This window comes from Pseudorasbora parva, chromosome 10 (genome assembly GCF_024679245.1).
Source record: "Pseudorasbora parva isolate DD20220531a chromosome 10, ASM2467924v1, whole genome shotgun sequence".
NCBI classification, from domain to species: Eukaryota; Metazoa; Chordata; class Actinopteri; order Cypriniformes; family Gobionidae; genus Pseudorasbora; species Pseudorasbora parva.
The window spans coordinates 12,712,027-12,737,153 of record NC_090181.1 but is presented as its reverse complement, the minus strand read 5'-3'; the positions used below and the strand labels follow the sequence as shown (position 1 = coordinate 12,737,153).

Below are 25,127 nucleotides of genomic sequence, written 5' to 3'. Positions count from 1 at the left end.
CATCTACAACGTATAACATTCATAATAAAAACGACTTCAAACATGCCAAATACCTCGATCTGCTGCAGGATTTTGGTTGTAATTTTTTTGCTGGTGAATTCCTCAGGTGATGCATTGAACTGTAGCTCTTCCACATCTACACATATAAATGTGACTTATAAATGCATACTAATGGAAACAAAAACAGATTGGTTCAAGACGATGCTGTGAGAAGGAGCTCCTTACCTTCCTGTAGTGTGCGGCCGGATGAGGGTTCTCCTCCGATGGTGAAGAGGATGCGAAGGAGCTGCAGTACGTCCTCTACGCTGCAGGCACTCTGGCCCGAGCCCGCCTTGGCCTGAGCCTGCTCACGTGCAGCACTCAGGATGTCACAGCTCTGTGTGGCGGACAAAGTCCCTGAACTTAGGCCTGATGATCTGCAGCCACGCTCACAGAAGTCCTGTAAAACCGTGTAAGTAGTGTTAACACAAACTACCCCTAATTTTTCCTCCCAACACTTTTATCATAAAAATCACAACATACCTATAACAACGAAATTGCATTCTTACAAAATCATATAGTTTATGGCCAAAGACAACAACAAAAATTTTAAAATCAAAGCAAATAGAGAACAAAGTCCACAATGACAGCTAAAAAATTCCATGGTACGACATTTACACCTATTTAGGCAATAGAATTTACAAAAGGACAGCAACAACTGTCTAACAGGTGGCTACACAAGTGACAGTCAAGCAAGAAAGAGAAAACATACTTGAAAAAGTATAAAAGGGAAAATAAAGATGGTATGTACAGATATATATGCACATCCGATGGTATTCTATACCTTGTATGCAGCTATGAGCTGCGAACAATTTCTGTTTTTCCTAATACTTTTATTAGAGCCGGTTAATTTCCAGTGGCGCAGGAAAGTTGAGTCTGCATTCTTCTGCATGTAGGTTATCAAGTCATTCTTTGGTAATTCATCTGTGCCAAGGTACTGTTCCACATGCTCTACAGACCAGCAACCCTACGACAGGAAGAACCAAATGTTGGTCTTTCCTGATTGTAAAGTCTCACGCAATACACATGCATTACAGTAGGTTTGACCACTAGATTCCCGTGCATTTAACAATAAATACCACTGGGGTCATTTCACAGTATCCTGGCTTTAAGGTTAGTGACGGCTGACAGACAGTTTACTGAGGAGGAGCATTTACACATTGGGGACAGCCACAGAAAAATCACAGCCAAGATTTTAATGAGCCGAAGAGAGTGAATGAAAGGAAGATAGGTAGAGAGAGAGTGTGGAGGAGAAACATAAAAGAAAAAGTGTCATTACCATCTTTCCACTCTCTCTTTCTTTGTCAGAGTCCTTCAATTCTCTGTACATTATCCTACAAAAAACAACGTTTGTTAACAGATGCCGGAGGGAAAAGTGCTACAAAAATGTGCACACTAAAAACTAAAACGATAGACTCACGTATATGTAGGTTCCCAGATGCGTCTAAGCTTGTCAGGTTTAATAGCACCATTGCATGAGAGCTGGAGAAGCTTTTGGACATAATAGAAAATGGTGGACTTGTAGTTAGTTAGAGGTAGCTCTACTTCTCGTGTTGTCCCTAGACCTGCTACTTTCAGGATGAGAGCTAGACGGGGTGAAGGCGTGCACTCCACCTCCTCTTGTACCTCGGAGCGAGGTGTACCTGTACACATTAAACATATGAGTTTTGCAATGTAAAGTTACAATGTATTGCAGTGTTTGACTCAGAAGGCAACCAGTGTTATTAAAGGGATAAATCACCCTAAAAAGGAAATTATGTCATGTACTCGCCCTTAAACTTGAATTTCTTAATTCACCTGAACACAAAAGACTACATTTTGAAGAATATCGGTATATGATGGGCCCCATTGATTTCCATGGTACTTTTACCCTCCAACTGTTTGGTTACCAATATTCTTCAAAATATCTTTTGCAGAAGAAAGACATTTAAAAGTTTTGGAAGAGCATGAGGGTGAGTAAATGATGGAGATTTTTATTCTTGGGTGAACTATTTTCATTAACTGAAATAAAACTAAAAAAAGATAAATATTAAAAAATTAGGAAAAAATTGTTTAGTTTAAAATGTAACAAGATAATTTGTTTATAATTTTAGTACTTAATGCTAAATATAAAAGAATATTAGAAATGCAACATTTAAAATATAATACAAGTTGGAAAAATAAAAATTCTAAATATTAATAAAACAATAGAATAGTATATAAATATATTAAAACTGCAGGCAACAGAGTGAGAATTTATCCTCTTTTTATAAAATGTCACCAGTACCTGGTGGAGGGATTTCCAGGTCAGTAGTTTGCTGGACGTTGGTACGGCCTGGTCTAGGGTCAAATGCCGGTACTAAAGCCGAAAACTGTCGCTTCAGCACAAAGTCATCGTCCCAGGTCCTGCGCCGACCCCCTTTGGTTTCATACTCCTCTTCCTCCTTTCAGGCCACCATTGAAAAAGCAAAGTGGTAAAGCTCTCTTACACATAATGCTCAACTGTTTGCAAATATGAAATAGATATTTCACCTAACCAAAGACATGCTACACAAAGGAAACATGCTGGTAAACAAAGACACACTAACAAAAACAAAACAGGAACACCAAATACATTCTTTACCCAAAGAAAAAAGAAAAGAAAAAAAACACTGCTCACCAAACTAAAAATATAAAACCACAAATTTCAAGTAACCAGAGAGGAGAACGCGAAGAAAACCAAAAATAAAGGATTTCCACTGTACTATTATTGAAACTACAACAGGTTTTACCCTATGAATATGAACGTGGTAACCAAGGTTGACCCTGGACCGTACCAGAACTTCCTCATACTCCTGTTCTTCCTGATTGTCATCCTCATTCTCATCATCGTCATCATCTGGCTCTGGCAAGTCTTCCTCGTCATCTAACTCGGCAAGCAATGTATTGGCCCGACAACTGTCCAAGAAGTCTGAGCAAAAAAGAAAGCCAACGAAAATAATCAGCCTTCATATATTGCACAAAATAAATCAAGCAGATGAATTCAGAGGACAAGGATGAGAAATTAGTTTAGTAATAAGCAAAAATATCAAATTAGAGATTAATCTGCGCAAAAAAAAAGCCTGAAAAAGGGATGTACTAGAACAATTGAGGATGAGGGAAAAGAGTGTATAATAAATGTAACATGGCCTACCATAGAGGGAAAACTCAGCCTCCTGACCTGTGTCACTCTCGCTAGATGTAGAGGTCAGGCTGGTCGTCAGCGTGTTACTGAGCAACTGGCCGACGGACAAACCTGTAGTTGCCGTGGCTACATTATTGCTGCTGGTTACTATGGAGGTGGACATTGTAACAGTTGAGGTGGTACCAGTGGTTGTAAGGTTAGGAAAGCTCTGCGCACCCATAAGAGGAGAAGCTGCAAACAAAACCCAAAAACTGTGATTAGTCTCCAAAAATAAACAAAATAAAAAATAAAATAAGCAGGTAACTGGAAATCAAAAGCTTGCTCTACAAACTAAACATGCTTCAAATGGCTGCAGTGTGCAAATCATGGCAAAAATTAGAGTCATGTTAATATTCACAGAACAGTTAAATACTGAGCAGGACGCAACTTAAAAATACATTTCAACAGAATGATTGCCATTACATAATCAGGATTAAAATATGTAAAAGACAACCTAAAATAAAATGGTACTGCATTGCAATGCAAATCTAGCTTAAGGCATTGCAAAAACTACAATCCCTCTTCTATACTTGCATGTTTTTGAGTGCAATTCTAAGGAAATAAATAGGAGACTAATAATAGTTAATAATTTTTAACCAATAAAATCTTAAGACTAATTATGCAAAGCTCAAATATTTTATTGGGTAGGAGGAAAAAACAACAACTGACTGGAAGAGTCATAAGTTCATTGGTTTAAAAAAAAGTGGAAACACTTCAGAACGTTCCCTCGAATTTTTTATTTCAATGAGTTAAAATAAGCTATTCAATTTATTTAATTATTCTACTTGTTTATTTATTTAGTCATTAACAGCACCCAAAGGTTAAAGGGGGGGTGAAACACTCAGTTTCAGTCGGTGTCATGTCAATCTTGAGTACCTATAGAGTAGCATTGCATCCTGCATATCTCCGAAAAGTCTTTATTTTTTTTAATAATTATATAAGAAAGATGCGCTGTTCCGAGTCTTTCCGAAAAAAGCAGAGCGGGTGGGGGCGTGTCATGTGAGCGGAGCTAAATAATGACGTGTGCAGCAGCGCGCTGCAGTGAGGAAAGTGAGTCGCTCTGTGAGGAAAGTGATTCGCTCTGTGAGGAAAGTGATTCGCCCGCCGCGTGAGGAAAGTGATTCGCCCGCCGCGTGAGGAAAGTGAGTCGCTCTGTGAGGAAAGTGATTCGCTCTGTGAGGAAAGTCATTCGCCCGCCGCGTGAGGAAAGTGAGTCGCTCTGTGAGGAAAGTGATTCGCTCTGTGAGGAAAGTGATTCGCCCGTCGCGTGAGGAAAGTGCTAATACAGATCGACCGCCGGCCTATCAGTGGGTAAGTCAGTAGCTACTGGTTATATCACCTGTTTAGCATCCTACAAGCCAGCGCTTTGATGGGCGTAGGCTGTTGCTTTCGCTCTCTCCCTCGCTCTCTCTCACGCGCTTCCGGTAGAATTGTCCGTAAGGCCCATACAAGGAAATTCCGCCCCCATTAACGTCAAAGGGGACGCATGATCTCAAAAAACTTGCCGAAACTTATGACTAACCGGAAGTAGTATTTTTGACAAAGAAATACTCCCATCAAACGTCCACCTTAACTTTTGAAACTTTGTCTATGTTTAGTATGGGATTCCAAGTCTTTAACAGTGTAAAAAGATCAGTATGCATGAAACAGCATTTCACCCCCCCTTTAAAATAAGTTATAACTAGAGCTAGAGGCTTACAAATGTTGTAGTGGACAATGGTGGGTTATGGAGACAACAAAAAAGTTGAAAACCACTGATCTAAACCCAGGTACTGGCTCCTAGAAGAACGGGCATTTGAAGATACTCACTGGCAGTGCTCATGACATTGCGGCCCAGCGTGTTAGTGTTGTTATCACTGCTGCTTCGGCTCAGGTTCATGTTGTTGGTGGCATTGGTGCGAGACATGTTGGGCGCCCTGCGAACGAACGACTCCATCAAGCTGGCCTCGCGGGAGGACAAGTTGGGGACACTGGCACTGGAGCTCATGGGTGCTCCAGCTGCCAAAAGTGAGCTGACGGACAGCCGTGCGCTGGTGGCAGAACACAAGGGCCTCTGGGATGCAGCATCCTTACTAGATGACTCCGAAACCGAACTGACGTCAGGTGAGCTAACGCTCACGATTCCCATAGAGATGGCGGTCGACTCAGCAGACTGTCTCGAAGTGCCATCGGGAGCTGGTGTTTTACGGTCTCCACTTTCGCTTCCCGTGTCTGCCGTTAGTGTGCTGGTGCTGGAGACGGATCCGGCCTCTGCAGAGGAAAGCACAACTATCGGTTCTTGGCCCTCTGCTCCCGGGGACCCTCCAACGATGCTTATTCCCTGCTCCAATAAGCTCTCGACCCTGCGCTCCACTCGGGTGGAACTGAGGCTTATATCGCTGCTGCTGGCCACGCTACACACCGAACTGCTACTACCCTTGCGGCTGGAGGAACTGGCCCCAGCTGTAGAGGATGAGCCACCCTTGTCTGGACAGTTATTTTTCACCAGGCTGCTCCAGGACTGCGGTGTGCCTGCAACAGTGGATGAGACAGGTTTGGGTGACGGCGCTGACTCAGGGTCGTACCCTGGCGCAAGCTTGAGGTCAAACTTCCCTTCCGCACCCATACGATACGAGTTTGAGCCACCGGCATCCCAGGTGACATCAATCCAGCCTGGAAAGTGGGGGAGGGAGGGGGGATATGAACGGGTGAGACCCAGCAAGAGAGCAGAGAGAGACAGCAGCAAGTCAAAGACAACAGCTTTTGCCTGACACTGGACCAGAAACAACAGCATAAACCAAGACCATTGGATGAGGTCAAATTTCGTTTTGCATCTCTGCCAAACCTCTTCAATTCATATTCATACTACTAACGATCATCTAAGAGGAAACTCAAATCACTCTGGTCCAGGTGAAGCAGTGAAGTAGAAACATGAAGCACAGAAAATGACAAATTAAAAAACAAAACAAAAAAGCAGTAGATTTTTGCAAATGCCAAGCTACAAAGCCACTTAAGAAAAAGAACAGAAGAATAATTTCGGTCAGTGTCAAATACACTTGCAATGGAGTTCATTCGGAGCTTGCAAATTGTGACATCAACATGCACTTGGCTTGACTGATGGAGACAGATTAAAAAGGCTGTTTTACACACTGAAACATGGCTGCCCAAAGAATCAATAGCAACAGAGTGGATGCTCCAGATAATATGAGTAGGATATGTAAAAATGTTACCTGTTAAGTTGGGGGGGAGGGATAAAGGTTGCACTTCAAAATAGCAAACTAACAAAAACAAAAAAGTATGGAATGACAGTTGCAGAGAGCAAAAAGTAGTAATCTAATACGTATCATTGAACTTCAGAGTGTGAAACAGATCATTTTTTAAAATAATTTCATCATGCAGAATAGAAGCAAGAGGAAAGCACCACATAAGGAAGTAAACATAGGAAAAAAAAGACTAGTTTCAGATCAACCCCATCAGAGTTTATTTTTCTTTAAATACAAAAAGCATTTGTGAAGTCACTAGAAAATAAAAGGGGCTGGTCTGAAAACAGTCCCTCTGAGGAATGATGGGGAAACAAGTGCAAATGTAATTGAACTTTAGTAGTTTTACTGTGTGAACGTCAGTAATGGGTAACTCCATCTCCCCCCCTCACTTGTGATGGATTTGCTGCAGAAAGCTCTAAAACATGCAAATGCACTTGATGTTCACAATTTGTTTCCCTTAAACACTGAAGTACCACTGAACTCCATTGTTGATTGGCCAGTAATGCACTTTTCATGTTGTGGTCCGATGCAGTGATGCCTTGAAAACCGTTGAACTGAAATCTGCTACAGCATAAGCATTACACATTGCGCTGTCCTACACAAGCTATCAACGGTTGGATGCACACACTAAGAGCCACAGAAGTGGCTCTAATCCTCACCATTATGGGCCTCTCCGGTCACAGTGCCCTCTCCAGCAGGATTGCCATCCTGGTCCCTCCACTTCCAGTCAATGCCACGCACCACCCGCGCCCCTGGAACGATGTACTTCATCACCTGAGAGCGAAAGAGACGGCGCTGTCGTCTCAAGTTGGCCTCTGCCTCCTTCACTGCTTTACCTGACAATGCAGAACAAACCTTGACTGATTGGAAACATGAGAAGAAACAAAATTTTAAAAAAGCATGCAAATGAGGATGTTCACTTTTCTTTTGTGATTCTGTAGACAAATTAAAATGGTACTAAAGAGCTCTCTTTTAAATTCCTGTTCATACGTTAATCATTTAAATAAACATAATCCAATGCTGTGATGCATTTTTAAAGTTTGCATTAAATGCTAATTATTATAGTCTTTTTTGTAAACAATTCCTCCATGCATGCATCTTATTTCCTTCTATTTTTTGGACCATGTTATTTTTCAAAAATGTGATAACTTGATCTACCGGCAAAACGACAAGACTTCCCTCTAGTAAAAAACAAAAAACAAACAAACAAAAAACCCACCTTGCTACATGTACGTGCTATGTTAGAATAACTGGGACATGTCACAGCACTCATATAATGTTGCCATGTTAGTTTAATTGTTTCTGTTCACTTTGAATAAAAGTGTCTACTAAAGGATTAAATGTAAATAGAGCTTTTATCAAATGTAAAAGATTCTTCAATGTTGCCATTATGGTGCTTTGGGAGCCAAATCCCAAAAGAAAAATCAATGGTGTTACATTACTGCAATTAGGTCAATCACATGCCAAATATTCACATACGGAAAACAAACAGCTCTTTGGGGAAGCATAAATAATATAATTAAATAAAAAAAACGACAGTGTAGCATCAGAAATCATTGGCACTTACCCAGCTGGTCCTCACACACGCCAGTAACAGTGCCATAGATCTCTAGACCAGACAGGGAGAGGTAGTGTGTTTGTCCGCTGGCATTCTTCCCCATCTGTTTTATACGAATGTGTCTCCAGCCCTGCTTCTCATCTTTGGATGGATCAAGAGGCCATGTGGCTGTCGACCTAATGCAGTAACGAGTCATTTTAGTAGTTGCATGAAAAAAAGACAAAGTAGATAGAGCACAATAATAACAAATTTTAAAATACTGGTTCCAAACACACGGCTTGCTGAGATAGTCGGTGTTACAGCCAAGTTATTCAGCTGCAACACCAGTTACATCACTTGCCCTCCACGGCACCGCCCCAGTGTCGTTTTAATTTTTCATAGTAGTAAAGATCATTTAGATCAGTTAGAGAACAAACACTACAATTAAAACTGAACACATCTGCTGAATGCAGAGTGAGCCGAACGAGAGTAACAGATCAGCAGCAGAAGACATATTTCATATAATCACGAGTGAGGAGCTGAATGACAAGACGACGGTGGAAGATTTGGTTTCAAACCGAAATGTAAAAGTGCTAATTTAAGAAAGTTTGTCATTGTACTGTTTTGTTGTTGTGTTTTTCATTAAGAATAATAAATGAACCCACAATTCAAGAAATTGCCACACCACAAATTGGGGCTAATTTTAAAAGTGAGATTAAAACGCATATAGCCATTCATAATTGTGTGTGTCCATTGGCGAGGAGCAAAATTAGCGTTTTAAGTTCATTGGAACTTAATGCTCAACTTCCAAAGAAATTAATTAAAAAACACTCGCTCTGTACAATTATGAATGCCCCAAATGGTGCAAAAGAGGAAACATTCCACTGTCAGCCCTCCCTCCTGGTGATACCGTTATTGGCAAACATCGATTTACCGGTGGGTTAAATTTCCTCACCGCTACATCCCTAAAACACACATACCCTGGCTCATTGAGAGAGCTGTCGTCCACATGAGTGTAGAGTGTCATCCAGTTCTGACCATCTTTGGACACTTGAAATACCCAATTCCGGAGGGCGGATCGACCGTATCCACGAGCGTGGCGAAGTGTGTACGCAGACGGGATGACCCATAAACCAAGGTCGATGGCAAACCATGCATTTTTATCATCGTTGGTGTGACAGTTGAGGGCTGAGCTGTCTCTGCTCAGGATGTCTTCAAGCCGACCATAAGGTAAGTTTCTGCCCTCGGAGGAGGTCACAACCACTAATCCGTAAGCAGCAGGGTTCACCCATTCATAAGCAGTCCTGTGGACAAACAGAAGAAAATTATCTTCTGTAGGCATAATTTTGTCAAAATGGGTCATACTGGAGTTAAGAGCATGAGAATGATCTTTGTTGGTCATTTAAATAGTGTAAAAAAACATAAATCTTCTCACTTCGCATTGGTACCGATCCAGTACACAATTCCGTTCTCATCAAAGTCATGCTGGTGCCTGAAGGTGAAACTCTGTCCCTCTCTGAGCTTCCTAACAAAGATGAATGAGGACCTGTCAAAGTCATACCACTGCTTGGCCACCTGGGGAAAGGGAGCAGATAAAGTTATGATCTTTTCTCAGATGCCTGTGGGGATACAGCCAAGTAAATATGGAACTGTAGAAATAAAACAATAACAAAAAAAGCTTTCCTACCATCTTGAGCAGATACTGCTCCAGTGACTCAACAGTGGCCAGCGGCTCCATCTTTAGCATTCTACCAGTACGATCAATCAGGGCCGTTTCACCTGGAGCACGTTCCAAGCGGAAGCGTAACCTCCTTGTAAGTATCTAACACGGTAGAAGATTTTAAAGAAAAGACAATTCGTAACGAAAGATGTTACCGTTTCACATACATAAATCGCAAAAAAAAATACACATCCAAACAGAAACTGACCTGTAAATTATATGTTGAGCCTGGTGTATCATATAAGTGTAGAGGTAGTCGCTCTATTGACTCCAACACTGCTATCAGTTTGCGGATTAAGGCAACTGCGGGTCGGCTGGAGGACAGAAACAATTAAATGCATGACAAACAAAAAACAAATTTGCTTAACATAAGATAAAGTACTTGCTGGATATAAGATAAATAGGGAAGAGAACACTTGTGTGCAGTGCCTGGTGTAGGACACAATGACCTTATGATGTGTAACAAAAGATATACTTTACCTTTCGTCATCTTCATTTTCAGTAAACGCAGTCTTGAACACATTTATTCTTTCCATCAGAGGCTTACAATCATGTTTCATGTCTAGTTCCACACTCTGTGAAGCAAACATGTAATAAAAGTAAAATAATAATGAGTATTGGTAATAAAAGCTGACATGTTTACAACAGTCAGTAATGTAGTTGTGTATGGGTGACTCACATTGCTAAGAACAGTAAAAAGTGCTTGCACGAGGCCACTGCTGCACATTTCATAAGGAGAAATGGTGTTCTCGTCTTTGAGAACTACTATTAAATTCTCCAGAGCTGTTTTCATGAGGTCTCGCCATGTGTTTTCACCTTCAATGCACTGCGGGGGAAAAAGAAGCTAAATTTTACTCACCATTGTTGTCTTTTTGGCCTCAACTACATGGAACCTAAAATAAACTGTGACACAGTTTAGCATAATTATACCTGTCTGTTAGTATGTAACTCCCAAGCAGACTCTAGCTGGGTGGCGATGTTTCTCAGAGTGACCACTACACCTCTTGGCATACTCTCCACAGCCTTGAAGTGATCGTCGTACAGATCTCTGGCCATGGTTTTCACCTACAGAGAGAGATGGGAAGAAAAAGAATGTTGGGTAACATTATGTACTATATAAAAGTTTGGGGTCAGTACGATTTTAAGCAAAAATGAATTCAATTGATCAAAGTGATAGTAAAGACATTTATAAATGTTACAAAAATTTTCTAATTAAAAAAATGCTATTCTTTTAAACTTTGTATTCCTAAAGAATCCTGATTTAATGCATCATGGTTTCTATAAAATGTTTTAATTGTGGAAAAAATGTCTTTTGAGCACCAAATCAGCATCATAGAATGATTTCTGAAGGATCAGGAGACACCGAAGACCTCAAACTTTTGAAAAGTTTTGTAACCATGGCTCAAATAGGGATGGTCAAATCTATGAGTCATGCTCTAAAGAATAAAATGAATGCTCAGTAAACATACCTTCTGTTTAGTTTTTTCCAATTTGGATTTAAGCTTTCGTCCTCGCTTACCAGTCCAGCCAGTAACAAACTCTGACCCTGTTACAAACAGAGGTACAAATAATTCAGTTAATTAGGAATGAAAATGACAACATATGCATTAAATCCATTATCCCAAACGTACCTAGAGAGGTTTCTGCTGTGAAAGAGTGCTTAGTGCCTCGGTTCGACTCAAACACAAAGCCTGGTAGGTCCTCCTTGAGGATGGTGGCCTGCTGGCCATCCGAGTTATGGATGGCAATCTCACCCTCTTTCAGACAAGTAAGAGACCAGTTGCCCACAGTGAGTTTGGTGGGACCTTGTACGGACAAGATGGGCTGGCTGGCTGTCACAGGTTTGACCTGACTCCTGGCACGCTGCAGCTTCTCTAGAAATTCACTTCTGCTCTCTAAAGGAAGGAGAAAAAGAAAGCATTAGCCACTATAGCACACAGGAGTCAACCATAATTTAACAAAGAAATACAATTTATAATTTTTAATTGATTCATGAGTCAGTTTGCTGGAGACCTACCAGAGCTGTCAGAGCCACCCTCTGGGCTTCCACTGGAGTACATAGTGGCAAGTTTACCATCCAGGATGAAGCGGAACCAACCATTGCTTCCATTGGAGAGCTCTAAAGCAGCTGCGTCACTCCAGATATAAAGGCAGTCCCTGCCTCTGATGATGGACCAGTCTCTCCAGTGGTAGGGCTTCCCCTGCTGGATCTCTTTGGCATCCTCTTGTGGTTCATCATCCTAGAAAATAGACATAGATCAACTTGAGCAATTTCTAAATATTTTTTAAGATTTTTTTCGAAGCAAAAACATAAAGATATACAAAATAACTCAACAGTAGCAGACATTAATCTGAACTGAATTGATTCAGACCTTCTCAGGCTTGGCCTCTTCCTCATTTTCATCATCTGACGTGGGTCCTGCCAGAGTGGACACCTTATTAATGACACCCAGTCTGGCAAGCTGATCTAAAAACACATCACCTCCCTTATCCACTAGATCCCTAATGATCTGAAGTGCCAGTAGATGACCATCATCATCATCCTGTGAGAGAAGAGTAGAAAGGTTAGTAAGACGTAACTTCAGCCCTTTTAAATTAAAAAAAAGATAATCAAGAGGGAAAGACTAAATGATCTGACCTCCTGATCTAGGACAGTCGCAGTGATCTCCACAAGTACAGTGGGCAAGTTGTGTCCAGCATCAGAATCACACACTTCCTTAAGCAGAACTTCAGAACTGTAGTGCACCATCTTTCTGATCAGAGCTAAACTAGCTTTCCTGTGAAAGAGATCATACAAACCGTTATAAAAAGGAAAGCATTAATGCCCTGCTGACCGTTGGCTGCAAAATGCAAACCATATAGCACTAAACTAGTTATTTTCTTTTTTGAAAATGTACTTTAGCACTGGTGGTCCACTTGAACCCCTCACCTTATTGAAGGCAGCATGGTTTGCTGAAAGGTCTGTGCAAATACTGGGAGCAGCCTCTTCAGGTAGATAGGCGCCATCTCGGGGTCACCTTTCGGCTCACTGCCCTCTTCCTCTTCTTTATTAATATCCTTCTTTTTCTTGTCATCCCCCTTGTTGACAGGGCACATCCAGTCTCCTACATCACACATACGAGAAAATCTATTTAGAAAATCTAATAAATCCTCTGGAAGTCACCATTTGGAAATTAATGGTGAGTGACTGGTGGCATATAAATTATCTGTGCCCTTTAATGCAGTCATCACATAGTGCAAACACATTGTTATTTTTGCACTTTGTGGTGACACAGCATTAGAGGACACATAATTTCTATTTCTATGCCACCAGTGTCACCACAAAGTGCAAAAATAACAATGTGTTTGCACTATGTGATGTGTGTTTTTACACAGGGCTTATCGAACACACCATATGTCATTGGTTGTCCAAACAAGTTAGTGTGTCCCAAAATCACACTATGGTTTAGCCAATACTGCCATGTGTCTGACTGATTTGAGATGTTTGAAAGACAAATGCAATGTTCTGATTGCACCATAGCTGTTGACATTTTTTCAGGGAAAATTAGCATACAGAAGTTTACAATAGCCTCTGCATAGTAAAGATATAAAAAAGTATTTTATTTAGCACAAATCTTCTGAAGCATTTACTTTCATATAGCAAAAAGGAAACAGCACATTTTATTTGCATGAGAGATACCAGTTGTAAACTAAAACATCATGAAGTGAGGAAAAAAAGACTCACCAGGTGATTGGAGAATTGCTACAACCTCACTGTGTCCCCTCTCTCTAGCTTTGTCTAACGGAGTTTTTCCATCTTCATCTCTCAGGTCAGGGTTGGCCCCATGGCGCAGTAAAGTCTATTGGGAAAACAGTTGCCATAAAATACATAGAAAATGTAAAAAATTATGTATAAGGAAAAAACAAAGACTGGGTAACAAACACTTTACCTTGGCTACTTGTGGCCTTCCAAAACAGGCAGCATAGTGCAGCGAGGATGACCTCTGGCCTCTATTGACATCAGCACCTCTCTCACAGAGGAACTCCACCTTAAGCAGGCCAGAATACAGTGAGATCTTGCAGTCCTCAGAAAACAATGTTCATCTGTTGCACTGACCCCATTCTTCCAAATTACACAAGCTATCACCAGACCAAGGTCAAATCAGGTCGTGCTTGTTTTCATTATGCATGAAAATTGCTAAACTGCAGTTGGTGGCGCATCAGCAAGAATTTAAAATCTTGCCATTTCAGTCGTGTACACATAACCATATTGCACAAACTTAATAATAGCGCTGTTCTAAATTCAGCGTGTAACCTTTATTCATAAGTCTGCTCATGTTTGTTTGGCCCATGCTTGTGCTGAAAAAATGTGCACTGAAAAAAAAAATAGCTTCAAAATCCCAGATACAAATATATATATAAAACCTACCATCTCTTGCGTTCCAAATGCAGATGCCCAGTTCAAGAGAGTCTGTCCTACATCATCCATGAAATTCACTTCAAATGCTTTCAGGAGGGGAAAAAAGCAATTAGTAGGTAGTCAGGCAAACGCCTCAAAGCAACGAAAGCCCTCAAAGTCCACCCCCCATATGCACTACTAAAACACTTACCACCGGTGTCAATGGCATCAATGAGAGCATCGGTGTCTTTGCTGCGTATACAGTCAATAAGCTGTCGGTGGGAGCGTTCCCCAGAGCTGTCAAGACGCCGCAGACCAGGGATACGGCCGGTAGAACCAGCTGTGGATTTGGGCAAAGCCTTGCGGCCCTCAAAGAGCAGCACCAGCAGCAAGTCCACCAGCCGCATGGTGTCCAGCACGCAGCGCTCATCCCCCTGCAGGGCACTCTCCATGGAGTCAGGCAGCTCTGAGCGCAGGAGATCCTGAAGGAGGAGAGGATGCACAAATGTCCATAAAGGTAACCAGTACAAACTGGGATTACAAATACATGTCAGAAAAGTCCTCTTGCAATGTTCTGTCTAAAACAAACTGAGGAAACGCATAGTCTTGCCATTTGCTAGATGTCAAGTACTATTTCTGTGAATAGACATCTTACATGTGTGACAAGTGGTGAGCCCCTGCAGAGAGTAGACAGCAGGCTGACAATGGTGGACACTTGATTGCTCAGTTTAGAGTCTGCAGCAGATGGAGTGGCTCCACTAGAGGTCCTGCCAGGCTTGCAGGTGGAGGAGGGTCCAGATGCCGTCCCTCCTGCCGCAGCCATACGGGACAGCAGCTCTTCTGTCAGTCCATGCTTAGCTAATGGGGCTGGGTCAACTCCACGACGTGTAAACCGGTCCGCCAGTGAAGCAAAGCAGCGCAGAGCTCCATCAGACACCTGTAGTATTCACCAGGACAATTATCATTTAGTTCTTAATGTAACGTGTTCGTTAATTTACCAACAATGTCAGTTCTCTATTTTACCAATTAAAACAATATACACATTTTATTTTTTTATTCAATCAATATTTACTTATACTATACCGTTCAAAGGTTTGGTGTCAGCAAGATTTTTTTAAAAGAAAGAAATGAATACTTTTATTCAGCAAGGATGCATTAAATAGATTAAAAGAGAGTTAAAAAAATTTTTTTTTTTTTTTAATCAAATCAACATATTAGAATAATTTCTGAAGGATCATGTGACACTGAAGACTAGAGTAGAGGCAGCTAAAATGGAAAAAATATAGTGAACACTTTTTTTGGTGAGCCATAAGTGATGTATTACCTGGTGGTCTTCATGTTTCAGCAGACTAGAGAGGGACTCCACGCATGTCTCAAGGGAAGAGTCCTGCGGCTCCATCTTACTGCAGAGGCGAGAAACTACTGCCATGGCTGAGTGCAATGTGTCTTTGTGCACAAGATGACCACTATCCCTAATGAAGCTCAACACACAGTTCAGTCCACCAGCTTCAAATACAGCTCCAGACTCCCGTGTGCATATCAGCTCCAGAACCTAATGACAAGACAGTATAAGGTATGACCATCATGAATAGTAGAATTTGCTGCTCGAAAACAGCCACACCTTTGCAAAAATCAAGTAGTTTATAGAGCATCTTTTCAACTTCACATAATCAAATTGATTGAAAAAAAGTCACAGCAGGCAATATAGAAATATTTACCTTTACACATTGTTCAGCCAGATCTCTGCTGGTCCGGTTGTTGAGCTCCACCACCACTAGCCGGTTACACAGGGCTTTGATGGCTCCATCTACTCCCACAATCCTGCGGGTGCACTCAGCGGACACGTCCAGGTAGTAGGTGATGGCCCTGGCTGTCACTTCCAGTACATTATCTGGTGCGCTCTCATCCAGGAAGATCTTACACAGAGCTGGGAGAAATGTCCGTGGAGGACACCTGCGGTGGCAACACAGCAGTGTTAGAGTGAAATGAAGGTGCACATTAGGGCTGCATGATATAGAGGCATAATGGCGATACATGATTCCCTAGTTCAATAGCACAATGGTGAGGTGCGATGCAATAAACCTAAGGTGTAAAATCAATAATAGCCAAAAAATTAAACCTCATCAAATATGCATTTCTCCTATTCTTTCTAAGAAAACAAAGCATTATACCAACCTCTCAAAGTGAACAGTACAGGGCTCGATATTAACACTTGTCAGAGACAAGTGGATTTTTTGAAGGGGCAAGTGAAGGAATTTTACTTGCCCAACCAGACAAGTAGGCCTAGCTTAGTCTAGCCTGTGCGATATTGAAGAAAAAATGTGTTATGCCATACCTTGATAAATAAACTAATATCGTATTGCATATCGCATTAGGTGTGTAAAATCTATTTAAAGGGTTACTTTAGCGATTAGCATATGGCTTTCTATCAGTAGAAACCCTGGAGTATATTCGAATGATCGTGCTCCCACCTCTCATATCCCCCTGACACGAGAGATTTATGCATTTTATTTCTGGAAAAATAACTCCGGTGATGGAAATATCGTCGATTTGCGTCATCGGTAAAATGTTTGGCCAGACGCTAAAGACTACAGCCAGCAGAGGGAGCTATTTCCGCATGTTTTCAACTCGCACATGGGAGATGGGGGTCGCACTCACAGCTCAGCTCGGCTCAGGCATTCATGGAAACGGTGTGGCCGTCAGAGCAAAGTGAGTATTTTATCTTCTCATGTTAATTCCTATGAAAGTTAATCATTCAAAAGGCATGAACTGAAAACACGCCAGACTGAACACGCGCTGAGAACTACTGGCGCGAGCATGGACGCGTTTACCTCCGCTCTCATCAAGAGAGCTCATTCAGCTCATCACGATGCGTGTAATCTTACTCCTGCTGCATTTGTGCTGACACTTCCTCAGCGGCTTTTTTACAATATATTGAACAGACACTTTCAGTTTTTAATTGTAGTGTCTGTTCTCTAACTGAACTGATTTTATGAAGATGAAGGTGGTGGTGGGAAAGTAAAAGTGATTCAGTAGCGATGGCTTTGGGAGTGGCCTCACAGGGCAGCGAAGCATTTTGGGAATTGTAGTCTCTCATCCCCATGAGACAAAACTGAAGGGATCACATGCTTTCAGAGGGATCACGGCTTGTGCGCACGTTTCGGTCATAGACTGTAAAAAAATATGGACAGTGTCCGTGACGTCACACATAGGATTCAGATAAGCCGTTCTGAAGCGTAAAGTAGAGATGAGCTGGCCGTTGCCATTTTGCTAGCATGTCACTCCAGTACAACAGAAAATTGGCAAAGAGGGGGGATGTGGGCGAAGCTTAGGTGCCACAATGACTAACAGACAGCGGATAAATGGCTATCCACCCCTCACTCAAAGTAACCATGCTATATAATGTAAAAAAAAATCACCCCCCTCAAATTTGCCATATAGACCAAAACCACAATTTGTACCAGGCTGTAAACACGTTTTTTTTTCTGCTGTGAAATTGGGAATTTTAACATGAATTTGGGGCTCAGGCTCAAATGAGATTCTGCTCCCTTCCGGAGCCTTATACCCTAGTGGCCAGTTAATTGCAGTTTGCATTACTTCCGTATTGGCTTCAAGAGGGAGGTTGCCGCTTGGTTTCGGTGTGTGTCTGACAGCGCGAGACTGCAAGTTGTTTTTCCGCAAGTTATTGTGTTTAATAACTATTTTTAAAGTTAAGCAATTCACATAAGTAACAGTCGTGTGTCCAGTCTATTCACTGCTATACGCGTCAACCTAAAATGTACACTTTTCACAATGTTGAAGTAGCTCATTAAAATCATTCAGATATTGTGTGCCGTTGTGATATGCATATTAAGATATACATATTTGCGATATTTCAATAACTTGGATATACTGAAAATAGTTCTAAACAAAGCAGAACCATAACTCGTCTCTTAGCAACTGTTACTGAATGATTCGGAGTGTTGAATGAATCAGCCGTTTCAAAGAATAGACTCAAAGACTCACTCATTAAGACGGTCACCTGCTGCCACCTACTGCAGGTTTAGTTTCATGTTTAAACATTCTTTCAAACATTTCTTTTGATATTCAAAAAACATTTAAAACAATCTCTTAACATTTAATGCAGTTGTCTTTTTTCAGTGAAAATTATTTAATTTGATTGGTAACAGCCCTCAAGTGTCTTATTCTAATTTAATTTATAGATCAAATTTAAGAATCTAAAATAAAAGCGGAAGTAAGCATGTATGTAATAAGATTAAGGGAAAAAATACACTTTGTAAAAGGTAACAATATTGCAAATATGCAGATTTAAATATATCAAAGCTGATTGAAAACTGGTGAGAATATTGCTTCAGAATAAATTATATTTACAACACAAGTTTTTTTTTTTTTTTATTCCAGACAAGTGAATCACTGATTTGTTTTACGAATGACAAGCACATGAACAGGCTTAATGTCGAGTCCTGGAGTATAGATTTTACTTAAGAAAATATTTACTTAACCCTAAAACAGGCAACGTGACTCACGAGTCACAGGTTTTATTGTCTTTTTTGGGGGCATAAGATTTTTATTTTATTTTTATTTTTAAATCTTTTTATCATGTATCAAAGCCTGGTCTGTTTCAAGTATGCTGGTCACATGCTTTGCTTCAAGTTTTTAGTGATCTATCAGTCAGCCTGAGCTAAATCCAACATGGCTGCCAGTGGTGGATGACTAAGTTTTGGAGGCAAGTAAATATATATTAACATCATAGGCCTACTTCAGTTCTCAAAAATATACAACTTATATTTTTACAAAATGAATAGCCTTGTCAAATGACTGTCGTTTTAACTTATATGGTGGAAAGGTGACGTTTGCTAGAAGGATTGAGTGAACAATCTGCAAGCAACGTATCTATGGTTGTATTTTTTAATACAAGATAATATTAACCTGTCATTAGACACTATTTAGTTTTGTATGGTACTTGGAGTTTCCTATTGTTACTGTACTGGCATCTTGCATCATCTAGATAATGCGGTCTCTCTAAGAAACTTTCAATTTAATCAGAAATTGTTTAAACCGTCAATAAGTGGATAAATCACTACTTACTGCTTGCAGGAATACAGTTGCCCCTTTCTTCAGTTTAAGACGCTAAGCGAAGCTTGCTTGAAATGGGCCGAACAAACGAATGATTTTGAAATAAATTGTTGGGGTATCCGACTATAATAAACCTCAATCATGACTGTTGAAAAGTCCTCAAGTCCCCTGCACAGCCTGAACATGACGCGTGTCCATGAGAGTTGCCGTTTTTGCCATCCTCCAGTGTCTTGCAGTCCCAGTTACCGTCAGTTCCGCCTGACATTGAACATGTTTGGACAGATGCAAATGTTGGGGGCGTGCATATAAATGATCCCGAGAATATCAGTTTAGTAAATTATATCATTCTTACCATATTAGGCTATTGATGAGGATGAAGTGCATAACGCCACTATTGTCGCAGAACATTTCACTTTTCTTTTTGCAAATGTGTGTTAATTTGCATTTCTGTTTGTAATTTTGTTTGTTTTACACTGCAGATCGATCAAACGGTGTTCATGTAGGCTGTTAATTGTAAGACTTGCTTTGTAAAGTCTTCATGTTATTTATGAGGAAGTATTGTCATTTATTTTACACAACGGTCTAGTTTCACACACTTTCACGTTTCTTAAATCTGCCGACGGTGTCGCAATCTCATTTCACCCATTTTTGTGCGTACGCCTGGTTCAGAGCTTGCTTGAAGGACCGCACATTTTCCCGCCATGTTTGCTTTTTATAAATACAAATTATTGCGTAGAGAGCGGCGTACGCATTCTTTTGAGCGTACGCAAAGTTTATAAATGAGGCCCCAGGTGATTTAAATGATGTTTACGCTTTCATTAAGGAGTGCCACGTTATATGATGTTTTCACTTTTGAAAAGTGTCATTCCGGCAGCGCGTGCGCTTTAGATGATCAGTGCAATCCGTCACGGTTCTTATCGCAAGAAAGCGTGTCAAAATGGCTACTCTCAAACTGTAAATGTTTAACTCACCCAAGAATTTAAATTCTGCATTTACTACAGTATGTGCATCGTTGTAAATCTGTTCATCATAAGCAATCGTTTGTGTCTCTTCAGAAGACTTGGATTAGACACTTGATTGGTTATTTTTACGACGCCTTTATGACATTTTTGTTGGATCTTTTCAGTATGAGCGAAATAATGGACTTTAAATGGAGGGACAGAGATCCCTCAGGTTTCATAAAGAATATCTTCATTTGTGTTTGGAAGTTAAACAAAAAACAACATGATGGTGAATACATGATGACTGTTTAAATTTGTGGTACATTTGTGAACTTGTGTTTTGGGTAATTAGGCCTACTACAGCAAGTTCAGCCTTGGATAAAACAATTCTATATCGCAAATCATATGGTTTCCAACAATACATATCACCACATTTTTATATATTGTGATTTATCATTTAACGATATATTGTTACACCCCTAGGATATAACAGGAGACGAGAACAATTATCTTATAAAGGGTAATTTAGCTCCGAGTGCCCCTTGCCACACTTCCACAAGTTGATATGCTGTATTACATTGTACCACACTCTTTATAAAAAATAAATAAAAAAAAACCTTCCTAGTAAAAAAGCTCAATGAAATTAAAAACAGTTATGAATATTATTATAAAAAACAATGACCCGAATAATTAATCCTTCCAACCGGCAGAAATAGCACAGCATCAGTATTCACACTTACGTTTCGAAGCAGCGGTCAACGTTGTCTGACATGAGCAACAGCATGCAGAGCTGCTCCAGTGCAATGAGCTGCATATCCCGCTCATCGCCCTGTCCCATCTGCAGCCACTCCAGCAATGTGTCCGGGTCCACGTCCGCCATAACGCCCCACTACCCAATCCACCCAACACCCAGTCACCCGCCAGCAGCAGGACAGAAATGAACAGGGGCAGTCACTGGTCCTCTTGACGTCTCATCAAGTCGCCACCTTCATATGAAATAGAAACAAAATATGAGCATGGAAATTACATCTGGGATATAAAAGGGGTGTAACGATACACTTGTCACGATTCGATATATATCACGATACGATGTGTATTATTATTAGGACCCACACATATTCCCCCATTGCATCATTCTACATTATATTCAACATTATATATAGTCATGCAGGGCTCGACATTAAAGGTAGGCTAAGTAGGAATGATCTAAAACACACTTGTACAAATTTCTTTAAACTTTCTTTATATGTCAATACATAATTAAAATGTAAGTACTCTGAAAAAGAGTATAAAAATCAAGTAACTCAAGACACCGCTCATTATTTTCGTTCGGGACGAAACAAATGATTGGCTTGGGAGACTGTCACTCTCTCTCGCTACCATGGCAACCACTGCTTTCACTACAGGTTCTGCCCACATATGCGCGCACCCCTAGGAAGAGCAAAAGCATTCAAAATGCACGGTGCCGGGTTTTGCTGTCAGCGAAGGCAAACAATGCAAAAAAAAGGAAGACAGTAGGCCTACATGTAAAGGCAATACACAAAAAGTCTTTGGATAAACAAAGAAACCAAACAGTCAGTTTCCAACGATGTCGAGAACTGAGGGACCTAAAGGGGCTGAAAAATGACTAATTGCTGGCTATATTTCTGCTGGACAGGTAATCTTTCATTTTGATTATACATTTTTTCAGTATATGTTTTCATGAAGCATGTATCAATAGCACATGAAGCTGCCTAATATAGCATAACATTATCTAATAACTCATAAATCTATTAACATTACTTAGCATAAAGTTACGTTATACACTTAGCCATTAGCAGAGATGATAAATACTCAATATGCTTAGTTCAAGTTGATCGCTGTCGTGTTGAATTACACAAAATTTAACTTTAGATAACAAAATGCATGTGTAAAAGCTAGTACACCGCATCCAGGAATTTTTTTTTAGAACTAAGTTAGCTTTAGCTACTACTAATCAACAATGCTTTCATCTAGGGCTGGGTTTCGATTCAAATTTCAAGAATCGATTCGATTCCGATTCTCAAGATCTTGAATCGATTATCATTATATAATTCGATCCGATCTGATCCGATCCTCGAGATTTAGATAAGTGTTTTTGAAGAAAGCATATTTTTCCAGCTGTTACCTGAATTACAGGACTGTAGTTATGCAACATATTGATACTATTATTATAGACATTCAACTGCAAATTAATGGAGTATTGATGGTCGTAAAGAACAATCCCCCTTCCAGAGTGCTCTAGTCAGCGAAGGCGCACAGTCGAGCTGTGCTGTCGTGCGCCGTCATGACAACACAGCCATTACAACTTCCTTGGCAGTAAGAGCGCGCTGCAGTGAGAACGGCTGTGTTCTTCAGCACGGTGACGGCGGTATAACATTAGGCCGTGTGTCCACCAAAGCGTTTTTAGCCAGCTGAAAACGCTAGGCGCTCAGCTGAAAACTCCTCGCTGTGAGCGTGTGAGAGCGTTTTGGCAGGCAGCTTTTTTTCTCCGCAGTTGAGACTTGTTTGTTGTTATGATACGGAAAATACGAAAATTGTTCCTGTATTGATTCTATATAAAATTGCAGATACAATGTAAAGTATTTGCTCTGGCATCTTTTTTAAATCATTTTGTTTTGTTATTATTGCTTGTTGTCATCTGATGACGACATGCAGAATGTGGAAGTTGGTCTGTGTTGTATTTGTCCCGTCCCTCCTCCACTGTGATTGCACGGCTGGGTGAAAAGTGACAGTGATGAGCGCTGCTTTTTACTCAAAGTTGAACATGCTTCAACTCTCGGCGACCAGTAAAACTCGCTGAGCGCTCAGCACGTGAGCGTGAAATACTCGCTCAGCGCTTTGGTGCGCTCCAGGCGTTCTATAAACGCGGCGCTATCATTGAAAACAATTGAAAACGCCAGCCAGTATTCTCTGTCCGCGGCGGTTCTGGAGTTTTCAAAGCTGCCATGTTCGTTGTGTTAATGCCCTTCCACCTCGCGCGCATGCGTGAATTCAATGACGCGGCAAATTAAAATTCAATGTAGGCCTATTATTAAATCGATCCTCTGAGTTACGGATCGATCTTTAGAAATTAATATGAAACCGATTCAGAATTGGTGAATCGATTTTTTCCAACACAGCCCTACTTTCATCATGAAAACTCTTACATGCAAAACACAGTATATGTTATGAATCTTACACGAAATTAATCTTCATCACAGTATAACTGATGTTATTGAATTTTTTTTTAATCAATGCTACCCATTTTGGCTATGGGCTTTGGAAAGAGCCCAGAAGGGAGAAGGTAGAGTGAATGGAAATAATGAGCCGTCTCAGTCGTGAGAGGTCTACAGACACTCAAATTTTATACTTTCTTTTTTAGAGTACTTACATTTTAATTATGTGTTGCTATATAAAGAACGTTTAAACAAATTTGGGAAAAAAGTTAACCAATTCTTACCTACCCTACCTTTAAGCATGTTCATGTGCTTGTAAATCGATCATATGTCCGAGTAAAAAAAAATTGCTTGTCCGGAATTTTTTTGATTTGTGTGCGTGTTGTAAATATAACTTATTCTGAAGTAATATTCTCACCAGCGTTCAATCAGCTTTGACAGATTTAAAATTTGCATATCTGATATTTTACCTTTGATAAAGGGCGTTTTTCCCCTAATCTTATTTTAATAAATTAAATAAGATAAATATTTTTATAAGCTATGCTTCAGGTTTCATATTATAGTCTTCAAAGCTTCATTCAAATGGCTGATTCATTCAAGAATGAGGCAGCTGTTTACAAACAGGTCATTGAATATTTGCTTTAACCGATTTATTCAAACACTGAATCATTCAGTAACGCGTGAGGCGTTATGGTTCTGCTGTTTGGAACTTTGTTGCTTGGAATCTTTGTTTGGAACTATTTTCGCTGCCTGAAATAGAACAAAAACCCTCAGTATTGCATCTAAAATGTAAGTAACTAAATGTTAATTCATTGTTAATTGAACTGTCAAATGAAACCAGTGCCATTTTCAATCGTGATGGTATTCAGGAAAACATCGCATTTGGTTGTGTGATGTTTTTTAACTATATGTTATAAATATAAAAACTTCACATTTAGAAATTTTACCGCAATTTCTCTGTGCGAGCAGCGTTCATGTGTGATTTCTCCTCGAGAGGCTGCGCGAGCGTCAACAGCGTGTTGTTACAGTCAGTTAATTACATTATATATTACCCATATCCACTATCTATCACCACTTACACTAAATTAACGCAAAATTAATCTTGCATTTTGGGGATTCATTTGTTTGTTTTTTTTGTTATTGGCGTTTTAATCAGGCTCTTGTCTGTCGGGCAAGTAAAAAACGTTTTCACTTGTCCCTTCAAGTAATCCACTTGTCCCAGACAAGCGTTAATGTCGAGCCCTGTCATGTAATAATGTCACTGAAACTCCCATTAAATTAAATTTGATCCCCTCACACGCGTTACTCATACTTCCAATACAGGCAGCATCTCTAAGTTTCATGCCTCTCCCGCTATTAATGCACTATACCTATAAGAATGAATTATCTAAATGCTTTGAATAATCATATTACTAAAACTAAAATGTGATCTGGTGATTTAAATTATGTTTGCGCTTTCACTAAGGAGTGCTGCTTTAAATTTTGTTTGCGCTTTTGACTTTGAGGAGTGTCACTTTAAATGATGTCTGCATGTCCGTGTTTACTACAGTATGTGCGTTGTTGTAAATCTGTTCATAAGCCACCATTTGTGTCTGGATTTGGACAGTCATTTAGTTATTTTTATGATGCCTTTATGACTTTTTTTGGGATCTTTTCAGTTTGAGAGGAATAATGGACTTTAAAATGGAGGGACAGAAATGGCTCAGGTTTCATAAAGAATATTTTCATTTGTGTTTGGAAGTTGTATAAACGACATGGTGAATACATGAGGACAGCTTACATTTGTGAATTTGTGTTTTGGGTAAATAGGCCTACTACAGCAAGTTGAGCCTTGGAT

The 25,127-nt window shown here is 40.2% G+C and overlaps 1 protein-coding gene across 5 annotated transcripts in view; it reads right to left on the bottom strand.

Annotated features, from left to right (window-relative positions):
• hectd1 (HECT domain containing 1) overlaps window positions 1-25,127 on the bottom strand; it is a 46,075-nt gene that overhangs the window by 9,074 nt on the left and 11,874 nt on the right. The window contains exons 2-33 of one of the 5 annotated variants that reach the window (XM_067455183.1): window positions 20,855-21,100; window positions 15,816-16,050; window positions 15,422-15,649; window positions 14,753-15,034; window positions 14,309-14,579; window positions 14,128-14,204; window positions 13,649-13,747; window positions 13,444-13,558; window positions 12,649-12,823; window positions 12,358-12,496; window positions 12,092-12,262; window positions 11,737-11,959; window positions 11,351-11,614; window positions 11,189-11,265; window positions 10,650-10,784; window positions 10,399-10,545; window positions 10,200-10,294; window positions 9,928-10,033; window positions 9,687-9,821; window positions 9,435-9,574; window positions 8,980-9,303; window positions 8,030-8,196; window positions 7,122-7,298; window positions 5,030-5,872; window positions 3,191-3,412; window positions 2,790-2,968; window positions 2,306-2,462; window positions 1,460-1,682; window positions 1,319-1,373; window positions 824-1,006; window positions 226-439; window positions 54-136 (exon numbers count right to left, since the gene is read on the bottom strand). In XM_067455183.1, the coding sequence (XP_067311284.1) occupies window positions 54-136; window positions 226-439; window positions 824-1,006; window positions 1,319-1,373; window positions 1,460-1,682; window positions 2,306-2,462; window positions 2,790-2,968; window positions 3,191-3,412; window positions 5,030-5,872; window positions 7,122-7,298; window positions 8,030-8,196; window positions 8,980-9,303; window positions 9,435-9,574; window positions 9,687-9,821; window positions 9,928-10,033; window positions 10,200-10,294; window positions 10,399-10,545; window positions 10,650-10,784; window positions 11,189-11,265; window positions 11,351-11,614; window positions 11,737-11,959; window positions 12,092-12,262; window positions 12,358-12,496; window positions 12,649-12,823; window positions 13,444-13,558; window positions 13,649-13,747; window positions 14,128-14,204; window positions 14,309-14,579; window positions 14,753-15,034; window positions 15,422-15,649; window positions 15,816-16,050; window positions 20,855-20,994 (6,081 nt within the window). In that variant the 5' untranslated portion in view covers window positions 20,995-21,100. The remainder of the gene's footprint in view (window positions 1-53; window positions 137-225; window positions 440-823; window positions 1,007-1,318; window positions 1,374-1,459; window positions 1,683-2,305; window positions 2,463-2,789; window positions 2,969-3,190; window positions 3,413-5,029; window positions 5,873-7,121; window positions 7,299-8,029; window positions 8,197-8,979; window positions 9,304-9,434; window positions 9,575-9,686; window positions 9,822-9,927; window positions 10,034-10,199; window positions 10,295-10,398; window positions 10,546-10,649; window positions 10,785-11,188; window positions 11,266-11,350; window positions 11,615-11,736; window positions 11,960-12,091; window positions 12,263-12,357; window positions 12,497-12,648; window positions 12,824-13,443; window positions 13,559-13,648; window positions 13,748-14,127; window positions 14,205-14,308; window positions 14,580-14,752; window positions 15,035-15,421; window positions 15,650-15,815; window positions 16,051-20,854; window positions 21,101-25,127) is intronic. The other 4 variants (XM_067455185.1, XM_067455184.1, XM_067455186.1 and 1 more) reach the window with 4 other exon arrangements.